This window comes from Eptesicus fuscus, chromosome 25 (assembly GCF_027574615.1).
Source record: "Eptesicus fuscus isolate TK198812 chromosome 25, DD_ASM_mEF_20220401, whole genome shotgun sequence".
Lineage (NCBI taxonomy): Eukaryota > Metazoa > Chordata > Mammalia > Chiroptera > Vespertilionidae > Eptesicus > Eptesicus fuscus.
The window spans coordinates 12,779,097-12,806,603 of NC_072497.1; the positions used below are offsets into that span (position 1 = coordinate 12,779,097).

Sequence of the window (27,507 nt, forward strand, 5' to 3'; positions counted from 1 at the left end):
GAAGTACAAGAGCGGATGTAGTCAAGGTCCAGGTCGGAAGGGATCAGAGTAACGGGAGGAGGAACTCGCTGGGCAGCCGGACAGAGGCAGGTGCCCTGGCTTCTCACCAGGAAAGGTGCCACCCAGGAAGGCCCTCTCTGTGCAGCGACAAGTCATGGGGAGAAGTGCTCTGTGACTACTCTGTGTTGTGTAAACGAGTTGTCGTCAGTAATTCAGACGATTCTTTTCTTAATTTCAGAATTAATTCCTCAGACAGGAGTCACTTTGTAGGTAAATCCAAGGATAATATCTTTGTTCTTTATTTATTTTTTTAAAATGTTTTTATTGATTTCTGAGAGGGAGAGGGAGAGATAGAAACATCAATGATGAAAGCAAATCACGAATCGGCTGCCTCCTGCATACCCCTCGACCGGGGATTGAACCTGCAACCTAGGCATGTGCCCTGACCGGGAATCGAAACGGTGACCCACACCAGCCGGGCTTTGTTCTTTTTTAAAAATAAAAATGACCTAAGACGGGCAGGGACTGATGAAAGTGGGGATAACAAATGTATACGCGTCGGACTTTCATCCCCAATGAAAAAAAATAAAGCATTTTTACAGACGTAAAACTATCATTAGTGCACTTAGATTTTGGTGAAAGAAAAATTTTAATACCGCTACAATAATACAATGTTAACAAAAATTGGCAGGTACTGAGGTTATTTTAGTGAGCTACCATCATTTAAATATAAGAAAAGTAATTTCTTGGTCCAAATTAGTGAAACCTTAAAAAAGATTGTCTCTAGAGAACATTATTTGAGAATACTGGTTTTTCCGACACATTCTGACTCTCAAGTTCACTTTATAACAATTATCAACTTTTGATTCTTTCTTTCTTAAAAAGCTGTCAGATTTCCATTTCTTCGGGAGACATTCTCCCCAGTGTGCTGTTCAATCCCACAGGTTAAACTTTCTTCGTTATTAAGAACTTCATACATATTGGTGAGATTGCCATTCATCGCTTTTTCATCTTTTCGGAAAGACACGGGAAGGCTCGCAAGACTAAAGCTGACGTCTTTAAAGGCGTGCAACAAGAATATCCCCACGATGATAGTGCAGAAGCCACTCAAGGTGCCGATGACGTCGTCCACAGGCATGTCCTGCCACTCCTTAAAGAGAATGGCCGAGCAGGTCAGCACGGAGGTGGTGAAGAAGACGTAGTAGATGGGGGTGACGAGGGAGGTGTTGAATATGTCCAGAGCCCTGTTCAGGTAGTTGATCTGCGTGCTCACACAGACGAGGAGGCTCAGCAGCAGGGCCCAGGCCAGGGGGTGCTGCAGCACAGGCTGGCCAGCAAACAGCTCCTTGATCGCTATGCCCAGGCCCTTCACACAGGAGACCGAAAACGCTCCGATCACAGAGCAGATGGTGATATACACGAGAATGTTCGTCTGTCCATGGCGGGGCCCCACCACGAAGATGAGTATCAGGGACACAATGACCACAAGTGTTGCGAAGACCACAAAACCTGGAGGAGGCAAAGACAAGTTATGTTTATGTCTTTACTAATTTTTGTTTTTTAGAGAGAAAGGGAGAGGGATAGAAACATCAAGGAGAGAGAAATTGGCTGCCTCTTGCACAACCCCTACTGGGGACTGAGCCCACAACCCAGGCATGTGCCCGGACCAGGAACTGAACCAGTGACTTCCTGGTTCATAGGTCGACACTCAACTGCTGAGGCACACCGGCCGGGCAACACAAGTTATATTTAGTCAAATGTTTAAACACTAAAAGGAAACTGAGAAGCCAAAACAAAATATTAACTCAATAGGAAGGCGAGGGGTGGCCCTACAATAAAAACAGCTTCTTCTGCCCTAGCTGGTTTGGCTCAGTGGAGCACGTTGGCCTGTGAACGGAAGGGTCCCGGGTTTGATTCTGGTCAAGGACACGTGCCTGGGTTGCGGGCTCGATCCCCAACAGGGGGCGTGCAGGAGGCAGCCGGTCCATGATTCTCTCTCATCATTGATGTTTCTCTCTCTTGCTCCCTCTCCCTTCCTCTCTGAAACCGATAAAAATACATTTTAAAACAAATAAACAAAATACCAGCTTCTGCTGCTGCCCCAGCAACAGCACTCATCACACTCCAGTCAGAAGATTAAACAGATTCCGCCAACTCTGACATGAGTGCACCTTCACCACAGCCTTCCCGGCTCAGTTCCTTCCAGGCCTCTCTTACCCACGTCAGCCTGATTTCAGGTCCTTTGTCGGGCTTTGCAGACCTTCACCATCTCATCCCGCCTTCCCCCTCGAGCCTGACTTCCCCTCTGCTGTAAATACCCTCTGCTCCAGTCAGACATGCTCCTACCCCACAGCTCACACACGCCTGCCCCCTGGACTTCTTCAAGGTCTGATTTTAAATCTTCCTTTTAAAAAAAGGTTATCTAGTTGTTTATTTTCTTTTAGCACCAGAACCTCTCCCTATTCCCTCCCCATTAGGCAACATTTATTTATTTTTGTTTGTGTGGCTCTTGCAAAATAAATATTTTTGTGTGCTACAAAAACAAAGACAAAACAAAACAGACCGCCAACTACCCAGCACAATGGATAAAAACTGACCCACACGTAGGCAAATTCCAGACAGTGAGCGCCAAGAGGATACCTTAACAGGTTCCCAAGTCAAATGACTGATTACATATAAAACAAAGATAAAGGATCAACTGTGTCTGGCTGGTCGGCAAGCAAGTGAAGAGACAAGGTAGACGAGAGATATCTGGATATGAGCGCGGATTCAAAAAGGCCCTCTCTTCTGTGCCTCTGCGCCTCCTGCAAAAGTGGCTTCACCAGAAGGAGGGGCAAACCCAGGATTCAGGGAACAAGAGGTCCAGGGAAAAGCAGGAGTGACAGGGATCCCGGATGCTGATGAAGGAAACCAGGGTGACCCCCAGACAGCATTGAGTGTGAGGCCAGCAGGCTCTGGGAGAGGTTCCCTGGAGCTGAAACAGCAAGAAGAACTCAGTGTCTGAGATTACTGACAGAGAATCAGACCCCTGAGTGAGCATTCCGGATGGATGGACTCATTTTCACAGAAAACTAAGCAGACGAGATCACTATCTGCTCAGGGAAAACTCAAAACAAGAAAGGAAAAGTCACGCCAGAGGGACTGGTTGCCAGAGGGGAGGGTGAAGGGAAGCGGTAAGTCTGCGAGTGACGGTTACTCAACTCAGTGTGGCCACCACACCCTAAGGCATGTATGTGCATGTTAGACCACGCTACCGTGCACACAAAACTAACCTAATGTTGTATACGGACTCCACTTAAATACGAAAACCAAGAAAAAGTAATCGACAAGTTGTATGTCTAAGCTGAGGATAAAAATTATGTACTGATAATGTAAACAAATCACTTAAGGAAAACCAGACAGATACAACAAGTAAGAGATGTCAGAGATAATGCCTGCAGCCGAGGAAGTAACCAGCCATGCAGAACAATCTGCCTCTTTGTATACACGTAACTTTTCCTTTAAGTCCTCACCCGAGTACATTTTTCCCATTGATTTATTTAGAGTGGAAGGGAGGGTGGAGGGGAGAGAAAGAGACACTGATGTGAGAGACGCATCAATTGGTTGCTTCCCACAGGCGCCCTGACCCGGGCCAAACACTGAACCTGCAACCCAGGTATGTGCTCTCGACCGGGAATTAAACCCTCAACCCCCCAATGTGCGGGCCGACACTCTAACCATTGAACCACCAGCCAAGGCTTAAAGTTAGGATTAAAATTTAAAAAATAAAGAGTGAAAAGGCAGTAAGACTAATGAAGCTTTTGTTTTTTTCTGACCTGGGTCCCCGAGCTTGTGTGACATCTCGTTTAAAGTCTCGATCTCCTCTTCCTTCGGCGCGTGGATGACCATCACTGTGGAGCCCAGAATGCTCAGCAAGCACCCGATCTTCCCGTGAAGGTTCAGCCTTTCATTGAGGAAGGAGGAGGAGAGAATGGCACTAAAGGGGGCGGGGGAGGTGGATAAGGTTAGAACAATGGGCTACTTTTCCCATTTTTAAACAGCAACACAATTCTGATTTCGAATAACGGAACTCGAACTGAAACACGGTGAGTTTATAAACATTCTGGCTTTCGGTCAAGGTAGAGAAAATGTCTCCAACCATAAAATGGAAGTTTCTAGGGAAACGCCTGCTTCACCACACACTACACAGGTACAGCAACCATTTCAGGCTGCTTGCTGTCGGAAATCAATATGAAACTTACAATAAATGGAGCCATGTAAGAATTTATATCCTACTCAAGAATCTATGTTCAAGCCAATGCTTAATATTTACTCAACTTTAATCTGTCCTTACTCATGGAAGCAGCCTTCTTAGATGTTCATTGAATTCTATATGATTTGCCTGTTGTCAAGTTTAAATACTTTATAGCTAGTTTTATCCAAATACAATATAAACGTATAAACATAATAATGGTAACATATACACAAAAATAAGGATCAAAGACATACACCATATCTTCATATACAGTATATGCACATACACGCGCACACACACACAAATCTTGTGGGTGGTGGGGCAGAAGGATACAAATCCCTGTCAATCAACTTTGGGAACAGTAGCCAGAATCCAGGCTTCCTCCTTACACATGTGGGGTCAGCTGTTCGACGAGTCTGGGACTGCTCCTTCCAGGCAAGCACCCGGCCAGTCTCAGAGGCACATTTCCTGCCCCATCAATGACCATCTGTCATTGGTACAGAAACCTACTCACCCACCACGTGCACATGGGTCAGATGACAACCGTAGTGACAAGTGCAGCTTGGAATTTTAACAAGTTCAAATCAGAGTCAAACTAGTGCTGGCTCTGAACACACAGAGACAAAGCATGAAAGCATTTTGCCCCACAAATGGACACCTTGCCTATCCACAGAAGATAACCTTTTAAAGCAAATTACGACAGCCATTTAGCAGTTCTCAAGGGTTACGTGTAAATCACACGGACGCTACTGAGTACATCCCGGTCGGACACACTGACTGCTGTTCTCTCGTGCAGCAGTGTCCTTACCTGACTAGGACGCTGAGCGCTCCCAACGGAGTCACGAGGGTGGCCGGGGCAAAGGCGTACGCGGCAAAGTTGGCCACCTCACCGGCTCCCACTTGGAGATGGACAACAAAAGAAAACTCTCAGACAGGAGCACAGCTACTCACCATGGAGAACCTGCATTCACTTACACACACCTGCATGCACTAAGCGTGACGTGACAGTGCTTCTCACGTCATTCCCACTGGCTCTTACCACTTACCTGGGCTGCAAGCTGGATCCCTGGCCCAGCTGGGGTGTGTGAGGGAGGCAACCAATCAATGTCTCTCTCTCATAGCGATGTTTCTCTCTCTCTCACTCCTCCCTCCTACTCTCTCTAAAGAAAAATTGGAAAACTATCCTTGGGTGAGGATTAACAAAAAATAAAATAAAAAAAAAAACCAATAAAAACATATCCTTGGCCGAGTCTTACAAAATCTTTTGGAGCGAGGAGTCCAGCACTGTGAGAGGGCGCAGGCTGGGCTGAGGGACACCCACCCAGTGCAAGAATTTCGTGCACCAGGCCTCTAGTATAAATATGTATGTGTATATTTTTTAACATATTTTTATTGATTTCAGAGAGGAAGGGAAAGGGAGAGAGAGATAGAAACATCAATGATAAGAGACATTGATCTGCTGCCTCCAGCTTGTCCCACACTAGGGATCGAGCCTGCAACCCGGCATATTCCCTTGATTGGAATCAAACCCGCCACCCTTCAGTCTGCAAGGTGATAGTTTGCTCTATCCACTGAGCAAAACCAGCTAGGGCTAAATATATATTTTAAATAGGACTTTAACCCTTTGCACTCGCTTGCTTTTTTTCTCGATTCCTTTATTCTACTCGGGATTTAATTTTTAAATACCCCAGATTTTACAAAGCGCGACAGTAGAATAAAAAACTGGAGTTTCTTTTCATACAAACTTATTTATTTGGATTTTTTTTTGTATTTCAAATTATTGATACATTCAAAGAGTATAAAAAGAGCTGCTACAGATGCTAACCGTGTCGAGTCACACTCGACATCCGAGTGCAAAAGGTTAAAGTTTTAAAATTTGCTAGTAATATGAAACTGTAACTGTATCTGCAAACATTCAGTATACAACGACAACATTTCCTTGAAACAGTCTCCATACATACTTGAGAGCAGTCCAGCCCACCACAGCCACTCTTTAAGATACGCATGGCCACCTTGACCTGTGGATGAAACAACATTTCACTTCCTTGGGAAATTATCAGATGTCCACAAACTTACGACAACTATCAGTAACGACAGACTTTAAAATCTCATGTTAATTACTACTGCTTTGAATAAAGTTTCCATCGTCTATAAAGGGATATCTTAGATAACATATTTAAGATTATACAAGAAAAGAGGATGTGAGGGTCATCAATATATTAAAAATGTTTAGGTTTGTTGAGCGAAGGGATTAAATCAATCTTATACTTCCTTGTCTTCACGCAGCTTTAGTAAACAAAATGAGCCAGTAAAAAGTAGCCCAACTTCTGAAGGGTTAGTCTGCCAGCAGACCAGTCATTTAGGAATGGTCACCCCACATCTGAGCGGTGACCTTGGAGAAAGGAGGTCCCTTACTGCCCAGACTGCGCTCCTCCTGCCTCTTCACCCAACTTTCCTCCCAACCAAAGCAACACAATCAGCAAGTGGCAGGTGAGCCACCGCCATCAGGAAACGTGCAAACGAGGCACCGACAGACAGTGTCTCCTGCAGGGCGAGTGCCCTCCTGGGACTGACCAGGAGTGAGGGGCAACCTGCTCAAGCAGCACAGGCCAGTCTGTCTCCTCTGCCCACGGAACTGCAGCGGAGACTCAGTGTCAGCTGCCTGCTCAGGGCTAGCCATGGCGACGGCACCGGAAACGGGGAGGTGGTATTTTACTGCCAAAGGAGGTCACCGGAGGTCAGAACCGGATTTAGAGCTGCCTCGGAGGCTGAAGGCAGAACGTGACCAGATGTCACACAACCCTGGCAACTGTCACGAGTGCCCAGGCCAGAGTGGGGTCCCGCCACACCAGGGTCCCCCAGGGTCTCCTGTCAGCAGGAACTGGGGAGACACCCGCCCCCGCCCTTCAGAAGTTCACTGACGGAGGACTCTTCAACCCAGGGAAGCCCTGTCATCAGGAACAAAGCCCAAGGTAAAAACCCAGTTTCTCCTGTCACAGAGGAAAGCCCCGCCTTCGACAGGACTCTCCGGTTCAGACCCCACGCCTGCTCTGCAGACACCACAAGGGTTAGAGAAAGGGCCGAGTGCTCAGCGGCCACTGGTCCCTATTCCCAGTTTGGTAATAACCGCAGGAGTATTTTACTCATCTTGACATTTTCTCGCTTATTTTCCTGTTTAGAAACTGGTTTGACTCTCCATAAACATTTACAGCTCTTGCAGCTGGCGGTGTTGACCACACCCACGAGGGAGGAAGAGGCGGGCTCTGCAGGCCCAGCCTGAGCACCCCCACGGGTGCCCGGCAGCGGCCCCGGGGCAGGCCCTACCTGCCCTCATGGAGCCTTTGCGGGCCAGTCGAAGAAGGCCTTTCTTCTTCAGAATGAAGCTCCCTCCGATGAAGATGCTGGAGCTCATGGCCAGCCCCAGACCGATGCAGAAGTCATACTTTCCTCGCCCCGGGCTCATCTCGTTTGCTGTGGAAGAGGTGCCGGGAGTCACATGGATCACAGGACTGCGATGCTGGTGCTGCAGGCGAGGATGCGGTTTTCAAACCTGCAGGAGGCAAAACGAGATCCTCATGGGATGATCAGGACAGCACATGCCCAACCCACACGGAGCCCACTTCCCTCTCACAGAGGACACCCTGTTGTTCACCACGATCAAAGCCATGCGCTCGGTGCGGAGACGATGGCACCGTAATATAAAGCCGCTAGAGGCCGATGCATGACGTTTGTAGGCCCTCCTTCCCCCGCTGCCCGCACCGGCTTCCCTCTGGCACCCAGGACCCAGGCTTCCCTCCAGCTGGCGAACTCATGGGACCAGAGAACAAAGTGGGGGTACCAGTAGGGGCCTAGGGGGTGGTGGGATGGGCGAAGGGGCCAAAGTTACAAACTCCCAGTGATAAGTCAGTCCTGGGGGTGTGATGTACAGCATGGGGACTATATTTAACAATGCTGTCCTGTACATTAGTAAGTGGCTAAGAGAGTGGACCTTAGAAAATATCTACATTGATTTTATAAACTCTGGTTTCATATTTTTAAAATGTTTCCAATCTTAACTGACTGTCCACAGTGACAAAACTAAGCTTCCAAGAAAAAAAAGTTCTACAAAATAAAAGTCAGGCATAAATACACACATCTAGTTCATAAACACATTCACTAATGTCACAAACGTGTCCTTTGGGATAGTCTATATAAACAAACTCAAAAATTTCTCACCCCTACATTTTCTTCTCAGAAACCCACATGGACATCAGCTTATAGTAATTTCTCATCTGGCCTATTTGGGTGGGGGGTTGGGTGCGGGGAGAAGACAGAGCTGACATTATTTTGTGATGAGGATGGCGACTTGAGCAGACAGGCGTTTTTATTCTTAGGATCAGCTACAGGGGGCAGGTGTAAAGACAGCGCAACAAAAATACTTGCTAAGTTCCACTTCAACCAGGTTCCTAAGCCAGAGATGACCTGCCCATCATTCCGCTCAGGACTGGGGTGAAGGCCCCTATCCCCATACCCACCGCACCCGCAGCTGTCCCTGTGGTTCATGTGGCAAACGCTATGCTGAGAAGTCAAGCTTCTGTGAAGGGCAGTGGGGAGCTGGCTTGGAGGTTTGTACCTTAAGGATGTGGACTAGGAGGCCTAGTGAAGTAGGTGGTAACACTGAGCCAAGTCGGACAGAGACGGAAAACAGCGCCGAGAGAGAAGCAAGCGCAAAGGCACTGGGCCCTGGGCAGGCAGGCAGCTCCATATAAAAGGAAGGCCATGGAGCCCGGGCGGGTGCTCAGTGGTTAGAGCACCCTCCTGCACACGGAGGGGTCTCAGGTTCGGTTCCCAGTCAAGGCCACGAACCTGGGCGTCAGGCTTGAACCCGGCACCCTCCCTCCCTCAGCCCCTTCCACTCCCTCTAAAAACCAGTGGGAACAATATCCTCGGGGAGGGTTAACAAACAAATAAGAAGAGGGCCACCGTGGCCGACACTGAGTGAGCAAGGGTGGGCAGGGACCCACAGCTGGGGACTCTTGTGCAATACACGTACCCTAAAAACGCCTGCCATTCTCTTACCTCGTGGCTTCTGCCGAATAGCAAGAGCCACTGTGACTGAACACCTTCGGGGGCACTGTTCCCCGGACCGATACACATTATTTCCAATCCATTCGATAATGAGAAGATAGTATCATTACCCCTCACCTTACAGCCAAAGAAACCAGCCCTCCCAGAGGTGAAGGCGCATGCAGAGGACCCCAAAGAAAGCCCACAGCCCCACTCGGACCCCACGTGTCAACGAGACTCCACTTCCACGCCGCCCGCGCCAGGGGACACTGCAGAGTTCTCCATCCACACGTCAGCTCCGTGTCCACAGCTCTGAGTTGTCCAACCTCTCATCTGGCTAATTGTTTTTAAAAGGAGCACTTGTCAACACTGCAGAGCCTAACCTAAGTCTCCAACCCTAACTGGGCAAGGTTCGCTATAAATTAAGGTTTTAACTCACGTACAGGTTTACTATGCTCTCTCTTATGAAAAGATAAAAAAAAGGCCGAAGCGGTAGAGATGACTCCGCTCTCATTGCCTAGCAAGTAATACATACCCTTTATTGCCATCTGAACTTTTAAACCCTGGCAGACTGGCTCCGGCCAGGAAAGAAGAAAACACGGAACTAGGAAAAAAAGTCTGACCAGTTCCTAAGGGTAAAAAATCTGGTTCCTCGGGTGGGGGTAAGGGGGAAGAGATCAACCAAAGGACTTGTATGCATGCATATAAGCCTAACCAGTGGACACAGACAACAGGGGGGTGAGGGCATGAGTGCAGGTTGTTCTTTGGGGAGGGGGGTAATGGGGGAATAAGGACACATATGTAATACCTAAATCAATAAAGAAATTTTAAAAAATCTGGTTCCTCGCCTCCATGAAACAAATCTTTAGTCTCTCATTTTTCCTCTTACTCCTAAAAAAAAGGACTATCTGGGCACATGGCATGCAGAGGATTTCGAGTAACAGAACTAAAAGCAGCTTTGTATTAGACGAACTGAAAAAGCGAGTGAAGAGGCTAAACAAACACAAGACTCAGCGTCTCTCGAGTTCCGTGTGGAGCGGGAAAGGGGATCCGGTGACTTTATAACCAACTTCGGCGATTCCGACAGCCTCGTCGCAAACGCGTCAGCCGACGACTCCGGCTGTCTCGGCAGCAGCGAGAACCCCCCGCCACCGCTCCCCGCCCAAGGCGACTCCTCGAGGGACCGGAGGGACGCGCGCCCACGCCAGGTGTCCGTGCCCCTCACGGCGCCCCGTCCCGGGGAGATTCCTCGAGGCCGGGTGCGAGGAAACACCCGCTTCCACCCAGAACAGGCCGGCGCGGCGTCCCAGGGCAGGCAGGAGCCACGGAGTCCCCGCCCGCCCCGTCTCCGAGCGGCGGCCTCACCCCGTGGGCAGGCCGACGGCGCGGCGCGGCTTCCCCTCGGGTCACCGCCGCTCACCTCACTCAGGCCGAGGGGGCCGACCTCCCCTGCGCTCGCGCGGCCAGCGCCTCCGTCGCCGTCCAGTGGGAGGTGCAAGCATCCGGGGCTGCAGCCGGGCGCGCCGTCTCCTCCATGGGGAGCCCCGAGGGCAAGGAGCCCGGGACAAACTCCAGTCCCGGCAACCGCCCGCTCGTACCAGGGACCGCGCCAAGCGGAAGAGCAGGACCTGGGCGCGGCCGAATGACGCAGGGGGCGGCACGCGCAGACTCAGTGCAGCCCGGCGAAGGCCCCGCCCCCACCCGCGGGCTGTCGTGTCGACTTCCGGTTTCTTTACCAGGCCCTGATTAGCGGGCTTGGTGGGAATGGGCGGGCCGAGGGGACAAGTATGGGAAGCAATATTTTGTAAGATGACGTTCGCCTACCAAGTGATCAAAATCTAAGTACTGTGTGTCGCTTACAATGCCAACGCCCATGCGCGGTCAGTGTGTGAAACTACTCTTTAAGCAGCGACCTTAGGGATCCCTTACGGAAGCCGTCACTCAGCGGGCCAGGGGCGGGGCTATAGCGGGACCGGGAAGGAAGAGTATTTGGGAACGCGGAGAGGCGGGACCAAGTTCTCGGGCGTGGCTATACTGGAGTCCGGATATCTGAGGTGCCGGACAACGCTGATAGGCTGGGTCAGGACTGTGGGTGGGACCTTGTGCTGGAGGCGGGATTAGATCAGAGGCCGGATATCCCAGGTTGTTGGACAGCGTCGATAGGCTGGAAAAGTCAATTGGGCGGAACCAAATTGGTGTCAGAAACGCGGATAGGCTGGACCAGGCCTATAGGCGGGACCAAGTGCTGGAGGCGGGACTCGATCAGAGGCCGGATATCCGGTGTCGCAGACAACGCTGATAGGCTGAACGAGGGCTATGGGTGGGACCTCGTGCAGGAGGCGGGATTAGGTCAGAGCCCGGATGTCCGGGGTTGTTCGTCAGCGCCTATTGGCTGGAAAAGTGGATTGGGCAGGACCAAATGGGTGTCTAAGAATGAGGAAAGGCTATACCAGCGTAATGGGCGGGACCAAGTGTAGGAGGTGGGACTAGATCAGGACCAGGATATTCGGTGGTGGATGAAAACGCGGATAGGCTGTATAAGAGATAAGGGCGAGACCAAGTGCTGGAGGCGGGACTAGATCAGATCCCGGATATCCGTGGTAGTCGGACAGCGTCGATAGGCTGGAAATGTCGATTGGGCGGGACCAACTACGTGTCGGACAATGCGGATAGGCTGGGCAAGGGCTATAGGCGGGATCAAGTGCTATGGGGCGGAATTAGACCTGATCCCGGATATTTGGGGGTGGCAGGCAACGCCGATAGGCTGGAAAAGTGAACGGGGGAAAAAAAAAATGTGTTTGTGTGCCCGACAACGCAGAGAGGCTGAACCAGGGCCGTGGGCGGGACCAAGTGCTGGAGGCGGGACTAGACCAGATCCTAGAGATTCGGAGAGTGGCAGACAACAGGGATAGGCTGGACCAGGGCTGTGGGCTGACCAAGTGCTACTGGGCGGAACTAGACCTGATCCCGGATATGCGGGGGTGGCAGACAACAGGGACAGGCTGGACCAGGGCTGTGGGCGGGGCGTGTTTGGGAAAGCAGGAGGGCTGGACCAATTGCTGGGGGGCGGGGGGCCCTAGTCAGTTGGGGAACAGAGGTGAGGCCAAGTGCTTGGGGCTGGGTGGGGCTCAGGTTAGGGCTCTTTTGGTAGGAATCCGGGAATAATTGCAGGTTTGTTTGTTTTTACGTTCTGCATAAAATTTATAGCAGACTATTACCATAAAGCTGTGATTCTCAAAGGTGAGAGTGTGCACAAGTATTTCCTTAGTTCGTGTTAAAATTCAGTAAATTTACTATGAAACCCCAGTATCTGAGCTTTAACAGGCACACACGCACACCCTACCCCACCACCAACACCACAAACAACAAACAAACAAAAAACGTTAAACCAGTGATCCCAGGTCCTGGTCGGGGCAAATGGCAGAAGGCAACCAGTCAATGTGTCTCTCTCACATCCATATTTCTCTTTCTTTCTCCCCCTCCATCCACTCTCTCTATAAATTACGGGAAAAATATCCTCAGGTGAGAATTAACAAAACAAACAAGCAAAACATAAAACAAAAAAGAACACAATATCTAGCTAATATATGTGTCAGTGCCATTTTTCACCAGACACTGGTGTTTGTATGTATGGAGATAAATATAGATACCAATAAAGAAGTTTATATGTGTACTAGAGGCTCAGTGCATGGAATTTGTCCACAGGTAGGGTCCCTAGGCCTGACCGGCAATCAGGGCCCATCTGTGGGGCAACTCGCAGGGCACCCACCTTGGCCTGGTGCCGCCCGCTCACCTGTTCCACCATCCCACCAGTCCTGCTCTCATCGAGCAAGGCCCATCGTGCTGGCAGTGCCTACACTGCTGCCCACTGCCAGTGCCTTGTCGCTGATGCCCACCATGTTCTTCGCTGCCCCCTGCTGGTCATTGCACATCTAAGTCCAGGTCGGTCTAACTCCTGCCAGTGGGGACAATTTGCATGTTAGCCTTTTATTTTATAGGATGATATAGGATATACTCATGTATCAGTGCCTAGTTAAAAACTTCTAGTTACATATGCACGATTTATTTCAAATAGTACCCCAGAATAAAACATGTATAACATATATATGATGTCCTTCAAGTAAGTTACTGATTACAGTGTACACGTCTACAGATCTGTAGACTTATTACCCTAGAACTCAGGACGTGCTCAGCCAATTCCTGTGCAAACATGATCCTCTGCTGTCCTCCTGTGGCCATTCAAGAAACAACATGAGAGCCGCCAAGTCTCTGTCCGCGGTGCTGAGCTCCCAGGCGGAAATCCCCGGCTCCGCTTCCAAACCAGAGGGAGCCAAGTCCGCCTGGAGGACACATGCTTGCACATCTCATTGTCCCTGATGGAGGGACTTCCCTCCCGCCCAGGATCTCAGGACGCTCACGGGCACGGACCCCACAGCTGCCCCTCTGGAGGGCGTGGAGGAAAGGGGGGGTCCTGTCACCGCCTCCCAGCTCACCTGCTCCTCAAGGAAAACGGCTCCCCCACTTGGCATGTCCCCTGAGGCACGTGGTCGCCCTCTACTACCCGGGCTTTTCAGGAAAAGTGGAGATTGCACTGATCCAGTGGAGTCAAGGACAGGGAGTACTTCTCCCATGAAGCATCTCCATTCAAGTGCTACCACCCCACCCACCCGCCTCCCGATGACCTGGCAGTATGAAAATTTACAGAGTATAGATTCTGGCATCAGGACATACAGATATTTTCAGAATAGCAAAAGGAAATTTCTCAACCAGGTTCTCAGCCCTGGTAATTTTTCTGATACACCTGAACACTTTCCAAGGGAAGTAAAGGGCAAAGGGATTCTTTTAGCCCTGGAGAGTCCAGTCATGTTTCTAAGGAATGACTTACACTGACCTTATAGCAGCCTTCATCCCCCTCCCTCATACCAACACAGTGTTTTAACAAATCCAAAGTTTAATGATCAAGCATCACAAAGTAATTTGGGGCCATAGAGTCAAGCGGCCCAAGGCTGGGCTTCCACTTTATCCCCACTAAATGGCCTGTAGAAGTGAGGAGGAAGGAGACAGGCAAGATGAGATGGCATTTTGGTCCTATCAGAGGGTCTATATGGTCATGGGAAGGGGCAGACACAGCACTGGGACTATAAAAGGGGAGGTATTCACAGAAGGTGGGGGTTAGGGTGTCAAACGTTGTCTTCTCATAGTTTTCCAGAGACTCCTGCAGAGAAGGGAGCAGGGAGATCCTGTCATCTGAAACAGCCCAAGCCCTCTATATTCAGGTAGCATGGGTTTCCGTGTTGTTCTGCCCCATCCCCTTCTTTCCCCAGCTTTCTGTTGCTCCCTACTCACCATTCCTCCACTCTGGCCATTTTCTTCCTCATCAGAGTCCAAAACCAAGTCCCCTCTGGTAATGACAGGGCTGCACAGAGATGGAGGACACACTGCAAGAAGGAAACCAGAATCAAAGTACTCTTCTAGATGAACACAGGCCCTCAAGAGTCCCAAGAGAGGAGGCTGTCTGATCCAGTCCTGACTCAGAATACAATCTCAGAGGCTCCATGGAGCAGTCCCAGCAATTCCTGGGGTGGGAACAAGCAAAGAAGATAGGATGAAGGGGAAGAAGGCAAGGAATGTGCAAGGAAAGAAGCAACGGTTCCACTCACTCCTTCTGCTCCGAGGCGGACACGTCACCTGGGCTCTCCTTCACAGTCCTTCCGCCCAGGGTCTGGGACGGACTCCTGGACTTCCCAGGGGAGGCTGCTTCTGTGCCTCCATCACCTGCTGGAACTGCTATGCGTGTCCCTTGTTCTTTCCTGTTCTGGGTTGACAGATGACCTGGGTGGGTGAACTCAGATTCCGAGAGGGGAACAGCATGACTGTGGGGGGCTCCGCGTGGCCTACCCTCCTGGATGCCCACGGGGCCTGGGTTCTTCGCTGGCCCAGAGGGGCCAGATTGAAGTGGTGGGCAGCCAGAGGTTCTGGGTGCTTTCTTGAGGCTGGTCCCTGAGGAAGGGGTGGGGCGGGGCTGGTTTTTGGCGCAGGTTGATGGAGTGCTGGTCTTGGTTGCTGAGGAGGACTGGGCTCCATGGGCTCTGACATGTTCATTGGGTTAGTAACAGAGCACTCTAAAAAGAAAAGAATGTTCCTTATAAAGAGAACAGACAGTAACACGTAAACTCAGTCTGGAAAAATTAGGAATTTTTGGGTCTCAAGCCCATGTAATCCTTGGGTTTCTTGGGTCTCAAGCCCATGTAATCCTTCTAATGGGCTGGCTGTCTCAAAAGATCTCAGGCTACATATTCCACCCCCAAATTCCCAATCTCTCAAGATGGCCCTGGTACCTGGAAGTGGCCACCCCATGTCCACACTGTATTGGCTCAGAGCAAAGGAAGACGTGACAGACATCCCAGGCTGCATCCAGCTCAGCACATCCTGAAGCTGTGGGCAAGGAGAGAGCATGGAGACCACAGCCTGGATCCAACCACCCCACTCTCTGCCCTCTGTGCTTTGCCCTAGGAAAACCTGCTGTGTCTGTGGGGTAGGCAGTGCTTTTTCCAGCCGACACAAGTATTCAAAAAACAGCTTTTCCACAGCAGCCAGAAAGGGCTCCCCATACTCTTGTTCAAGTTCCTGCAGACAGAAAAAAGCTGGTCAGAAAAGGACTAGAAAAGAAAGCCACGTCACAGCTTCCAAAATTAGTTAGTCTCACCAGCAACTTCCAATCCAAATCCTCAGGGGCCTCAGCCAGCAGCTTTACCTGCCGGTGAAAGGCTTCCCGTGCCTCTGAGATGACCTTCAGATCCTGCTCTGTCTGTGGAAGGCAAAGAAGGCAGACAAATTAGGGGCACCAAGGATTAACGGTGGGTGGGGACTGTTCCAGGGATGACTCACAGCTTTGGGGTCCCGCACGACAGCAGGTCCAGACACTGGAAAGTGGAGATACAAGGCATTCAGGACTTGGGCCCAACGCCGGCCCTGAAGGATCAGCTCCACCACCACCTGGAAAGGCGGCTGGGCTCAGAATTCCCACTTCGGAGCGGGCTTCCCTTTCGCAGCCGCTCCCACCCCACAAGCGGCCGGTCCCGTCTGATCCTTGCACCCCGCCCCTTCCCCTCGGCGCGTTCCCGGTCCCAGTGGCTCTAACACCTTGGCCTTCAGGCCCATACACAGGCGCTCGTGGTGGCGGTAGCGAACCAAGCCGGGAGCAGCAGCGCGCAGGGACCGCAGAAACTCCAACACTCGCGGGAAATATTCCACGTAGCGTCCGCGCACGACTCTCCAGCTGGCAGCGGCAGCCAAGCGCAGGGCGGCGGAGCCTGCGCCCGGGGGCTCAGCCATGGCAGGCGCGCTCCGCCGCGGGGGCAGGACTTCGGTTGTTTCCTCCGAGAGGCGCTCTGGCCCCGCCCAGGGGCGGGGCTTCCGGTGGACCGCAGAGGCTCGGCGGGGCTTCCGGTGGACCGCCGAGGCTCGGGCGCCGTAAGCTTCGCGGTCCTCAGCGCCCTTCTATAGGCCGCCAGGACTTTGTAGGTTTTTTTCCAATTTGGGCCGGAGCCCGGGTGAAGAACCTAGCGGCTCCAATGGTACCAGGACGCTCGCTCTCCCTTAAACGGCGCCGTTGTCTCGAACCCGAGGGCTACCGCGCTTCCGGCCGTGCCACCAGTTTTTCTTGCCCCGGAGAAGGCGATAATGGAAAACCAAGGGGTCCGCCCGGAGGCGGGGGAACGTGAGCGCGCGTCCGGAAGCCCCGCCCCGGCGGCCGGCCCCGCCCCGCCCGCTCCGTCAGATCCTCGGCGGTAGCGAGGCCCCTTCACTGCCGGTCAGGGCCCTCCCGGCCCTGCGGTTCTTGGCGAACGTGCATAGAAGTCACGTCCCTCTCTTGGGGGCTTGACTTTCTATTCTGTACAGCGGGATCATACGGCTTGTCCTCTCCACCATCATCATCACCCACGGAAATTCCTTAAATCCCAGACCTCCACCCGGAGCTGCATCTCCCGGAACTGAATGACTGCCTCATTAATGGCGGCCTTCAGGGTACGGACTGCCTCAATAATGGCCGCCTCCAGGCCTCTGGTTGCCTCAGTAATTGCGCCCTCCAGGGTACTGGCTGCCTCAATAATGCTAGCCCCCAAGGCATCGGCTGCCTCCATACTTGGCGGCCTGCAGGTTACTGGCTGCCTCATTAAGAGCGTCCTGTTTGGTACTGGCCGCTTTCGTTAGCGGCGGCTTCCCCCGTACGGAACACCTCAATAATGGCGGCTTCCATGTTACGGCATGCCCCAAAATGGCGGCCTCTCGCGAGGACGCTGAGTCTCGCGACACTCCCAGCACCTCGCTGTACGGACTGGCTGCCTCAATAATGGCGGCCTCCGAGGTACTGACGGCAGCTTCTAGGTTACGGACTGACATCGTGAACGCACAGCTTCCTGATGTCAGTGCAGCAGCCAAGGCTCCCTTTGTAGGGCTGGGGCGGGAAGGGGTGCACAATCCAGACCCGTGGCTTCAGTCCAATCATAAATAAATAAAAATGATTGCCGCCCTGGACAGCCTCGATGATTTTGTGGGTGTGTTTTTTTTTTTCTCTTTCTCCCCCCACCCGGTAGAATTTTTCCTCGTGTTCACTGGGCAATAGCTGGGGTTTCAGCACCACGGACAGAAGCACAAGGTGTCATTCCTTGAATGGCCGCAAGAGGGTAGCAGAGGATCGTGTTTGCAAAGGAATTGGCTGAGGTTCGTGTAGTAAGTACAGGGCACATCCCCAGTGGGAGGTGTGCAGGAGGCAGCTGATGGATGTTTCTCTCTCATCCCTCTAACTCTATCCCTCTCCCTTCTTCTCTGTAAAAAAATCAATAAAATATATTTTTAAAAATTTTATCTTTGGATTTGGGTCTATTACACCTTCTATTCTGTTCCATTAATTTTTCTATTGGGCCCTGCCAGTGTGGCTCAGTGGTTGAGCATATAAGCAAGAGGTTCAATTAGCATCTTAGAGCACTTGTGTTTTGCATAAGTGGTTACTACCTTTGGTTTGGTTTCTAACACTGCTAAAACGCAGGAATCTGAGTTAGGTCATCATCACAGTCATTTTTTTCATGAGATTCTAGACTTTCACTAAGCGCTGAGGACAGACACTGCCTCCATCAGAATGCGGGTCGGTCCCAAGGTTAGCAGTTCACATCAAGAAAACACTTCCATGTCGAGCGGCACAGGGAACATCTCACCCTGCATTTCCAGTAGCACGTGCCTGGTTCCTGGAGTCGGTGCTGTGTCCACAGACACAGATAACTTGCCCCTTCTCCCAGGCCATGGTGGCCGAGACTCAGACTCCAAGGGCCCAGATAAGCAGACAAAGTGCCTTGTCCAAGCCCACACACACAGGTGGTCACAGCACATGAAGGAAAGCAAGGAGATTCCATTCCTTTCATTTCTACATCCTTTAAATCAGGGGTCCTCAAACTTTTTAAACAGGGGGCCAGTTCACTGTCCCTCAGACCGTTGGAGGGCCGGACTATAGTTTAAAAAAAAAACTATGAAGAAATTCCTATGCACACTGCACATATCTTATTTTGAATTAAAAAAACAAAACGGCAAAAACACCTGCATGTGGCCCACGGGCCGTAGTTTGAGGACGTCTGCTTTAAATCATCCCTCGCAAATTAGACGTTGTTACAAGTGGATTTAGTAGAAACAAGGAGTCAAGTTCACTATTTTCTTAAAGAATTGACACAAATAGAGAAGGAAAGAATGACTTTAATTCATAAAAGACCATTAGCAAAAGGCCTAACAAAAGCTAAAGAATCATTAACTTCCATTCTAATTGGTAACGACTTTTATTACAATTAGCTATCCATGTTCCCTTGCTGAAGTTCATGAATCTTTCCCTGAACGTCTCTGACCCCTTGCCGAGGAATACAGGGATGCCCCCGGCGGCACTTGGACATTACACAGGAAAACAGAAAATAAATGCAAGAATGGGAAGGCAGCAATCGGCAGCCGACAGTCTCAGACTTCCTAATTACCAAAAGCATAGACAATTTTAGGCTAGAAAAATAAGTCGATTTTATAAATTTAGGCTTTCCGATCGAAAAGTGCCCTTTCACAGGTACCAGGACACTGGCAAATAGTCCCTACAAATCTCACTGGCTTGTGACAAGAACATGCCCTACAGTTACAGACGCAGCGGGACCGGGACTCCCCGCGCAGGCCGCAGGCTCGGCAGGTCCTCAGCTGCCGGCCAGGGACTGGTGGATCGGGGGCTGGAAGCAGCGCACGTGCTCCACGGGCGAGCTCTCCCCGTCGCCCGACTTCAGGTACTTGTCCAAGACGGCGATGATCTCGTCGTTAAGGATCTGGAACTTGCGAATTCTCTCCACCATCTTCTTCAAAGGCTGCAACAGGGAAATGAGAGCGATAGGTACGTAGATAAATAGATAATGTCTGCGTGTTTCCGAGAATTTAATGACAAACATTTCAGAAAATGAGAAAGACAAAAAGATCTAAAGGGCAGCCAAAAAGCACACTCCGACGACCACAGAGCAAGCCAGGAGACCAGGCGGGAGGCCAGGGCATGAGCGCAGGCCCCATGAGGCTCCACATCGGGACACAGACCCAAGAACCTCGAAGAGGATAAAAATGGGCGACTTGGCACTTTCACGGTCAGACTGCTCGACTCTCCAATTTCATGACGATGCCTTTTTAAAAAATATATACATTTTATTGATTTTTTACAGAGAGGAAGGGAGAGAGATAGAGAGTTAGAAACATCGATGAGAGAGAAACATCGACCAGCTGCCTCCTGCACACCCCCCTACTGGGGATGTGCCCGCAACCAAGGTACATGCCCTTGACTGGAATCGAACCCGGGACCCTTCAGTCCGCAGGCCGACGCTCTATCCACTGAGCCACACCGGTTTCGGCATGACGATGCATTTTGAGAATGAAAGGGAAGCTTCACTCGGCGGCACCTTATGTGCAGGGATGGAAAACATCGCCCGAGGAAGAAGCTGTCATAGACAGAAAGCATGCTTTACCGTGAAACTTCACCGCAGGACACAGGGCTTTCGTCCACGTACCACGTTTTTGATGATCTCGTCTTTGCCATCGTGTTTCTGGACCTTAAGCAGATGGTAGCAGAAATCCAGGACAGCAAAGCGCCGCTGCTGCCCGAGGAGAACGATGATCATGCAGCCGGCCCAGTGCAGCCCGTCGCCAAAGCACTGCCTGCAAACAAGAAGCCGTAAGCACCCGGCCGGTGTGGCTCCGTGGTTGAGGGCCGACCTGTGAACCAGGAGGTCAGGGTTCGATTCCCGCCAGGTCACATGCCAGGGTTGCAGGCTCGATCCCCACTGAGGGGTTCGCAGGAGGCAGCCGATCAACGATTCTCTCCTTGTTGATGTTTCTCTCTCTCAATTTCCCTTCCACTCTCTCTAAAATGAATGGGAAAATATCAAGTGAGGACTAAAAAACAAGAAGCCCTGAGCAGAATGGGCGACCAATGAAAGTCTTTCCTGCATCTGACTGTCTCCAGACGTCCACGGTCCAGCCACCTGCTGGGGAAACTGGGCAGGCGGCGGCGTGTCCATTTCTGGTGAAGACCCCTCCGGGTTCCTCTGGCACCCCATTTCCTAACCCATTTTTAGATCGCAGACCCTCCTGGAAGGACTTCATGAGGCTGGGGCCCTGGCTGAAGGAATGCACACCCACGTGCCGAAGTTTCCAGGGTCGACCCCCAGAGGCCGAGCCCCAAGCCACGTGAGAACCTGCACCGAAGTAGCTTTAAAGCAGCTCAGCACCCACCTCCCCGTCCCCAGAGCGCACACTTACTCGACCGTGAACTCGTGCGTGCCCACGGGGATGCAGTACACAAACTGCATGGCGCTCCACAGCCTGTGGAACTCGACACACTCGTCCACGTGCATGACCCCGTTGCTGGGCAGAGGCCCGCGCCAGATGGGGTCGTCCAGGAAGGTCCGGATCCGCGTCAGGATGACCTCGAACATGGACAGGCCGCAGCACAGACGCTCCTTGGTCAGCAGGTCCCCCTCTTTCGCGATGGCGATTTGCTGCGGGAAGGACAGCACGCGATGGGGCCCCACGGGAGGCCGCGGGCGGAACCCACGAGCCCCGTTTTCCTTCTGACTTCGTGGAAAACGATCTTCACTCGCAGAAGCACCAGACAAGAGAAAGGTCAGGATTCCCCGTCTTACAAGAGTCAGTGGGGTGCCCGGTGGAGGACAGAACGATGGCGTCTGCAGAGCACCGTGGCCACGTGTGCAGACACTGTCATCGCCACCACACGGGGCGAGTCTCGGGGCGGCTAACGGGCAGCGGCCAGGGACACGGCGTCACAGCCGACAAGTCACGGGAAAGCCCGACAACAAAGCATCGTCTGGTCCGAAAGGGTGACGTGCTGAGACCGAGGACCGAGGAGCTCTGCCCGGGTGCCTCGCCTCCCAGCGGAGACCCCCCCCCGCCCCTGTCTGTTCTAAAACGCCCGGGACCAAGCCTTCGTCACGAGAGATGGACCCCGGAGCGGGCGACCCCTCTGCAGGCGTCTCCCCTGCCGGGAGGTGTTCTACGCCCATTCCAGACACAGCGATTCGAAATGCCCCGGGGCCAGGTCCTGGGACGGACCCGCTGGAGACCCTGGGCCGAGTGGACCCATCCAGCCGCCTGCAGATGCCTCCCGGTCTGGGCCCCCCGGAGCCGGCCCACCCGCCTCACCCAGGCCCGACGTGGACGCCCCATGAACAACAGCGGCTGCCGACCCAGGAGATTACCTGAGGGGTCCCCAGTCTTTCAATCAGAGGGACGAGGTGCAGGGGCGCGTACTTGGATTCCAGCCGCTTCATCTTGGCATCGAGTCGCTCTCCCTCTGCAGTGGGAAAAGCGGTCACGGCGGTTACAGTTTACACAAACAGACCCGGGAAGGTTGTGAAAGGAACATGGCACATGCAGGTTATCGCTGGAAATTCACGCACAGAACCGACCCCTTTGCTGTTTTAATTCACAGCGGCAGGAATGAGTTTCTGTCCAACCTTCTCTTTTGAAAACTTACTGAAAAATACAAATGTAATAAACAGCAAAGCCCAGGAGAGTGACCTTCTGCATTTCCAACTCCATTCACTCTGGGCTCAAACCCCACACCCAGCCCGTCTGTTCTGAAGCCCGTGGAAGAGATCACATCACAGAGAGCCTGACACGCTTCCGTGTTCCACACTCACGTCACTGCGCGGTGTCCCAGCTCACCTTTCACGTGGACCCGCGGCAGGATGTTCTGGAAGGGGGCTGCGTGCAGCAGGTCACACACTTCTTCTAGAGACTAGGACGGAGGAGAAGGCGGCGTGAGGCGGTCAGTTCGCAGGAGACGGGCAGAGCCGTCGGGGGCTGGTGGCGGGGGGCGCTGATCGGGTGTGAGCGACGCGGTCCACTGACACGCGGAGTTCTCCGCGGAGACGGCCAGTTCACACCCATGTTGAGTGTCAGCTCCATATATGGGGGCCCTGTGTAGCTGTTCACCATGCTCACGCACTAAAACGTTCTCACGCGCACTACACTGCACTTCGGGGTTTCCAGGGCAGGAACGTAATTAAAATGAGAGTCTAAAGCAGGGGTCCTCAAACTCTTTAAACAGGGGGCCAGTTCACTGTCCCTCAGACCGTTGGAGGGCCGGACTATAGTTTAAAAAAACTAAGAACAAATTCCTATGCACACTGCACATATCTTATTTTGAAGTAAAAACACAAAACAGCAAAAACACCCGCATGTGGCCCGCGGGCCGTGGTTTGAGGACGCCTGGTCTAGAGCGTCGTGAATAAGAGGGTGCTGTCCTGCCTACCCCCTGAATGACCCCACAGACGAAGCCTCTCCCAACGCCCTCTGACCCCCTGGGGGTGACGGCCGTGCTGGGGGTGACGGCCGTGCTGGGGGTGATGTCCCCCTGGGGGTGACGGCCGTGCTGGGGGGGGGGTGACGGCCGTGCTGGGGGGGGTGACGGCCGTGCTGGGGGTGACGGCCGTGCTGGGGGTGATGGCCGTGCTGGGGGTGACGGCCGTGCTGGGGGTGACGGCCGTGCTGGGGGTGACGGCCGTGCTGGGGGTGATGGCCGTGCTGGGGGGTGGTGACGGCCGTGCTGGGGGTGACGACCGTGCTGGGGGTGACGGCCGTGCTGGGGGTGATGGCCGTGCTGGGGGGTGGTGACGGCCGTGCTGGGGGGTGACGACCGTGCTGGGGGTGACGGCCGTGCTGGGGGTGACGGCCGTGCTGGGGGGGGGGGGGTGACGGCCGTGCTGGGGGTGATGGCCGTGCTGGGGGTGACGGCCGTGCTGGGGGTGACGGCCGTGCTGGGGGGGGGTGACGGCCGTGCTGGGGGTGATGGCCGTGCTGGGGGGGGGTGACGGCCGTGCTGGGGGTGACGGCCGTGCTGGGGGGGGGTGACGGCCGTGCTGGGGGTGATGGCCGTGCTGGGGGTGACGGCCGTGCTGGGGTGGGAGGCAATGCTGGGGGTGACGGCCGTGCTGGGGGGGGGGGTGACGGCCGTGCTGGGGGTGATGGCCGTGCTGGGGGGAGGGGGTGACGGCCGTGCTGGGGGGGGGGGGGGGCGGCGCTCGCTCACCAGGCTCTGCTCGATGAGCAGGCAGAAGAGGACGGCGTTGCCCACCTCCCGCAGGTTCTGGAAGCACACGGTCTTCAGCTCCGCGTACTCCACGATGTCCTTCAGCTGGTGGTGGAAGAACTCCAGGATGCCTGGGGGCGAGGGGGGCAGGGTTAGGGGGTGTTGGAGGGGCCGAACCCCCCACGGCACAGCTGGGCCCACAGCCTCTCCCCCCACCCACCCCGCGCCTTCCAGGGCGACGCCCGCGCTCACCCGGGGAGCCGTACTCGTGCCGGGGCAGGCGGCAGACCTTGGGCATCACCTCCATCAGCGTCTTCACGTACTGCAGGATGGTGCCCTGCAGCTGCGGAGACAGGGGCTGTGTCCGCCACGGGCGGGCCTGTCCCGAGGGGGGACGGCCCACGGGACCCGTGACACGGGGTCTAAGATGCAGGGCGATGCGAAGGACTGACAGCCCTCCGGGCTGTGAAACCGGGGAGGGCAGGGTGCGAGGAAGCGGCACCCGCCAGGCCCGTGTCCGGATTCCTCACCTAAGACCAGAGTCTGGGTCACCTTGGGCCCCAACCACCTGCCAAGGGGCACAGCTTTGAGGGAGGCCACCCTGGGGTCCTGGCGGGGGTCTGTCACGGGTCACGGCTGAGGCCAGCGACCCCGCTCATCTGTATTCTAACTGCTTCTGGGTCCTGACCCACATAGCTTAGATTCTGTCATCTTAGAATTCCATCCGGTTCTGCGTTAACAGCTTTAATTACATGGACAGAAACGAGCATCAAGCTTCCTCTTGGTTAGTTTATAACACATGGGAAGACATGGGAATCTTGAAAACAATGGGCTCAGGATTAAGATTTTATCACGTTCCCTCGGATAAGTGCACGGAACAGGTATCCAGGACGGCCTGCTCACCTGGGAGGAACTAGGTGCCTGAGTCCCGTGAGCTGCTCTAGCAACTGAACCCGGGTGTGTGTGTGTGTGTGTGTGTGTGTGTGCGTGTGTGTGTGTGTGTGTGCGTGTGGAGGGGGCGGGGAGGGGACGGGGTGGCAGGAGCCTCTGGCTGATGGCAGCTGGTCGGGAGGCACGGGCGGCAGCCCGGACACGCGGGTGGAGTCTGGGGGTCTGGGGGGCGGTCTGTGGGACTGAGCCCTTCACCTGGGGGATCCGAAGGGAACGGGGCAGTGTCAGGTCTGAGCTGCGCACCAGCTGGTGTCAGCATTTCGTGGGAGGTGGAAAAGCCCCCCCGACCGGAAGGGGGCAGGACCCTTCACGGGGCAGAGGAGGCGCACCGAGGGAGCGTACCAGGCTCTTGACGACCTTCAGCAGCTCCTCCATGACGACCGCGATGCCCTGGTAGCCGAGCAGCCGGCAGATGACCTGGAAGTGGGGGGGGCCCACGAAGTTCCGGAAGCTGCCGTAAATGCTGGAGTAGGCCAGGTTCAGCGCCTGCGGCACAGGAAATACAGACTGGGATCTCCGTGAGCTCTTCTCTTCCCTTCAGGTTGTAGAACTCCCACTCAGCCAGCCTCCCGTGGTTCTGGAGGACGTCCGTTTTGCCTTTTTGTTGTAGTTTTGAAACTGTTGTGCGAGGCAGCAGTTCAGGTGTTTACCTATGCCGCCATCTTGGTTTCTCTAAACTGGGTTTTCAACCTTATTTAAGTGGCCATTCCACAGATGCCACTCTGAGGTCCTGGACTGGGACCGGAATACATCTTAGCGCCTCACTGCTGCAACAGGGCGGCCCCCAGCCTCCTGGGGACGCACTGGAGACAGACCCCGAGGGGCAGTGGGAGCTGGGAAAGCGGCCCCGCAGGGTGGGCGCGTGGTCAAGGCGCTCGGCGTGGTTTTCGGTCGACGGGGCTGCAAAGCCGTCTAAGGACGTGGGCTCACTCGCAGCAGGAAGCACCCGGGCTATGCATTTCCCTCTCGGGACGTCTGTAGCTGCACCGCACACACCTTGATATATTTGCACTTCACAGCTTAATATCTTTTTATTAATATATATATTTTTAATATATTTTTTATTGATTTTTTACAGAGAGGAAGGGAGAGAGATAGAGAGCTAGCAACATCGATGAGAGAGAAACATCGACCAACTGCCTCCTGCACTCCCCCTACCGGAGATGTGCCCGCAACCAATGTACATGCCCTTGACCGGAATTGAACCTGGGACCTTTCAGTCCACAGACCGATGCTCTATCCACTGAGCCAAACCGGTTTCAGCTTTATTAATATTTTTTTTTCTTCTGCCGCAGCTTTATTAATATTTTTAATGATTTCAGGGAGAGGAAGGGAGGAGGAGAGACAGAAACATCCCACATAATAAAAGCCTACTATGCAAATTGTCCCCCGGGATGGGCATTCCCCTGGGAGTTTGACCGGGAGTTCGAAAGGGAGACCGGGAGTTCGACCGCTCGCTATGACGTGTGCTGACCACCAGGGGCGGCGTGGAACATGGCGGGCATCAGTGATATGATGCTGGCAGTGGAGGCACTGCTGGCCCTGACGGGCTCCGAAGAGAGTAGGACAGCGGTGGAGCAGGTGAGGGGGCAGCGCCAGGCCAAGGCGGGGTGCCCGGTGGGGTGCGAGCTGGGCCCAATCCCCGCAGACCACCACGAAGGACCCCACCCGTGCATGAATTCGTGCACTGGGCCTCTAGCCAATGATAAGAATGATTGATCAGGCACCTCCTTCACGCCACCTACTAGGGATCGAGCCCACAACCCGGGCATGCGCCCCGAGAGTCATGGGAGGCAACCAATCAATGTGTTTCTGTCCCTCTCTTTCTCTCTCTCTCTCCCTACTCCCTCCCTCCCACTCTCTCTAAATATCAATGGCAAAATGTCCTCCATGAGGATGAACAAAACAAAACACAGAACGAGTCTCCGGAGCCTCTGACCCCGAGACACACAGACGCCTCTGGGCAGCAGGACTGACAGAACAGAGCTGTGGGGACGTCCCGTCCCTCAGAACCAACCCAGGAAGCTACCCCTTGAGATGGCATGACCCCCCGCTCCGGCCAGAGGCTGCGCAGACCTGGGGTCAGTCCCCGAACGCCCTCCCTTCCAAGGCCAGACTTCTGGCTCCTCCTCAGCCCCTCAGACGCCGGGGCAGGAGGAAGTGAGGACGCGACCAGGAAAACCAGCTCGGCTCCCGGTTCCTCTTTCCCACGGACCCCTCGGTGCCCTAAGCGCACGGCGGGCCGTGGAGCAGATGGAAGCAGCCTCACTCTCCGCTCGAAATCCCACGTGTCCCCGGGAACCAGGCCGCTTCTCCCTCCACCAGCCCCGGCTTCCCGTTCGCCCGACACCCGCCCGCGGCCCCGCGGACACGCACCGTGACTTTCCCAGCGCAGGGCCCTCTGTGTCGTTAGGTGAACAGGCTCCTCGCGCGCCTGTGAGGAGGACGTCCTGCCCGAATCTCAGCCCCGAGCTTCCCACCAGAGCCCAGGGCTGCTCAGCCCGCAGGGGCCCCCCTCGGAGGAAGAGCGCCAACACCACCCCCGCGGGCGCGGGGAAGAGGAAGCCGGGCGTGCCCGGCCCTCCCCAGAAGCTGCGTCCTAACCCCGTGCTGTTTCCAGTGGGTGTGTCTTTTTGTCTTTTTTTTGGTAGAAAAGCAGGAATTTGTT

General features: G+C 53.8%; 3 protein-coding genes across 7 annotated transcripts in view; all 3 read right to left on the minus strand.

The window, feature by feature from the left end:
- Nucleotides 1-630: 630 nt before the first annotated feature.
- Nucleotides 631-10,926, minus strand: NIPA2 (NIPA magnesium transporter 2). Of its 2 annotated transcripts, none has more exons than XM_008160955.3 (6): nt 10,701-10,926; nt 7,559-7,784; nt 6,196-6,252; nt 5,043-5,133; nt 3,816-3,976; nt 631-1,509 (listed from the first exon to the last, which is right to left on the minus strand). In XM_008160955.3, the coding sequence occupies exons 2-6, from the start codon at nt 7,695-7,697 to the stop codon at nt 878-880; spliced, it is 1,080 nt and encodes a 359-aa protein (XP_008159177.1). In that variant the 5' UTR covers nt 7,698-7,784; nt 10,701-10,926; the 3' UTR covers nt 631-877. The 2 variants fall into 2 exon arrangements, with proteins under 2 accessions (XP_008159177.1, XP_054569299.1); XM_054713324.1 differs by having other exon boundaries at nt 10,646-10,708.
- A 4,010-nt stretch (nt 10,927-14,936) lies between these two features.
- LOC103304004 (TERF1-interacting nuclear factor 2-like) lies at nt 14,937-16,991 on the minus strand. Its single transcript, XM_008160957.3, is given in 7 exon segments — nt 14,937-15,089; nt 15,092-15,402; nt 15,619-15,715; nt 15,800-15,907; nt 15,987-16,088; nt 16,169-16,276; nt 16,424-16,991. Coding segments are annotated over 7 exon segments (1,071 nt in total). The 5' UTR covers nt 16,616-16,991.
- A 2,015-nt stretch (nt 16,992-19,006) lies between these two features.
- The window catches only part of CYFIP1 (cytoplasmic FMR1 interacting protein 1), a 33,615-nt gene continuing 25,114 nt past the window's right edge, over nt 19,007-27,507 (minus strand). For 3 of the 4 annotated variants that reach the window (XM_054713249.1, XM_054713250.1, XM_054713251.1), the window contains 8 exons: nt 25,182-25,325; nt 24,141-24,231; nt 23,889-24,019; nt 22,523-22,595; nt 22,054-22,148; nt 21,098-21,336; nt 20,347-20,494; nt 19,007-19,662 (listed from right to left, as the gene is read on the minus strand). In XM_054713249.1, coding sequence (XP_054569224.1) covers nt 19,498-19,662; nt 20,347-20,494; nt 21,098-21,336; nt 22,054-22,148; nt 22,523-22,595; nt 23,889-24,019; nt 24,141-24,231; nt 25,182-25,325 — 1,086 coding nt within the window. In that variant the 3' untranslated portion in view covers nt 19,007-19,497. Of the gene's footprint in view, nt 19,663-20,346; nt 20,495-21,093; nt 21,337-22,053; nt 22,149-22,522; nt 22,596-23,888; nt 24,020-24,140; nt 24,232-25,181; nt 25,326-27,507 lie in introns of those variants that run through there. The other variant, XM_054713252.1, reaches the window with a different exon arrangement.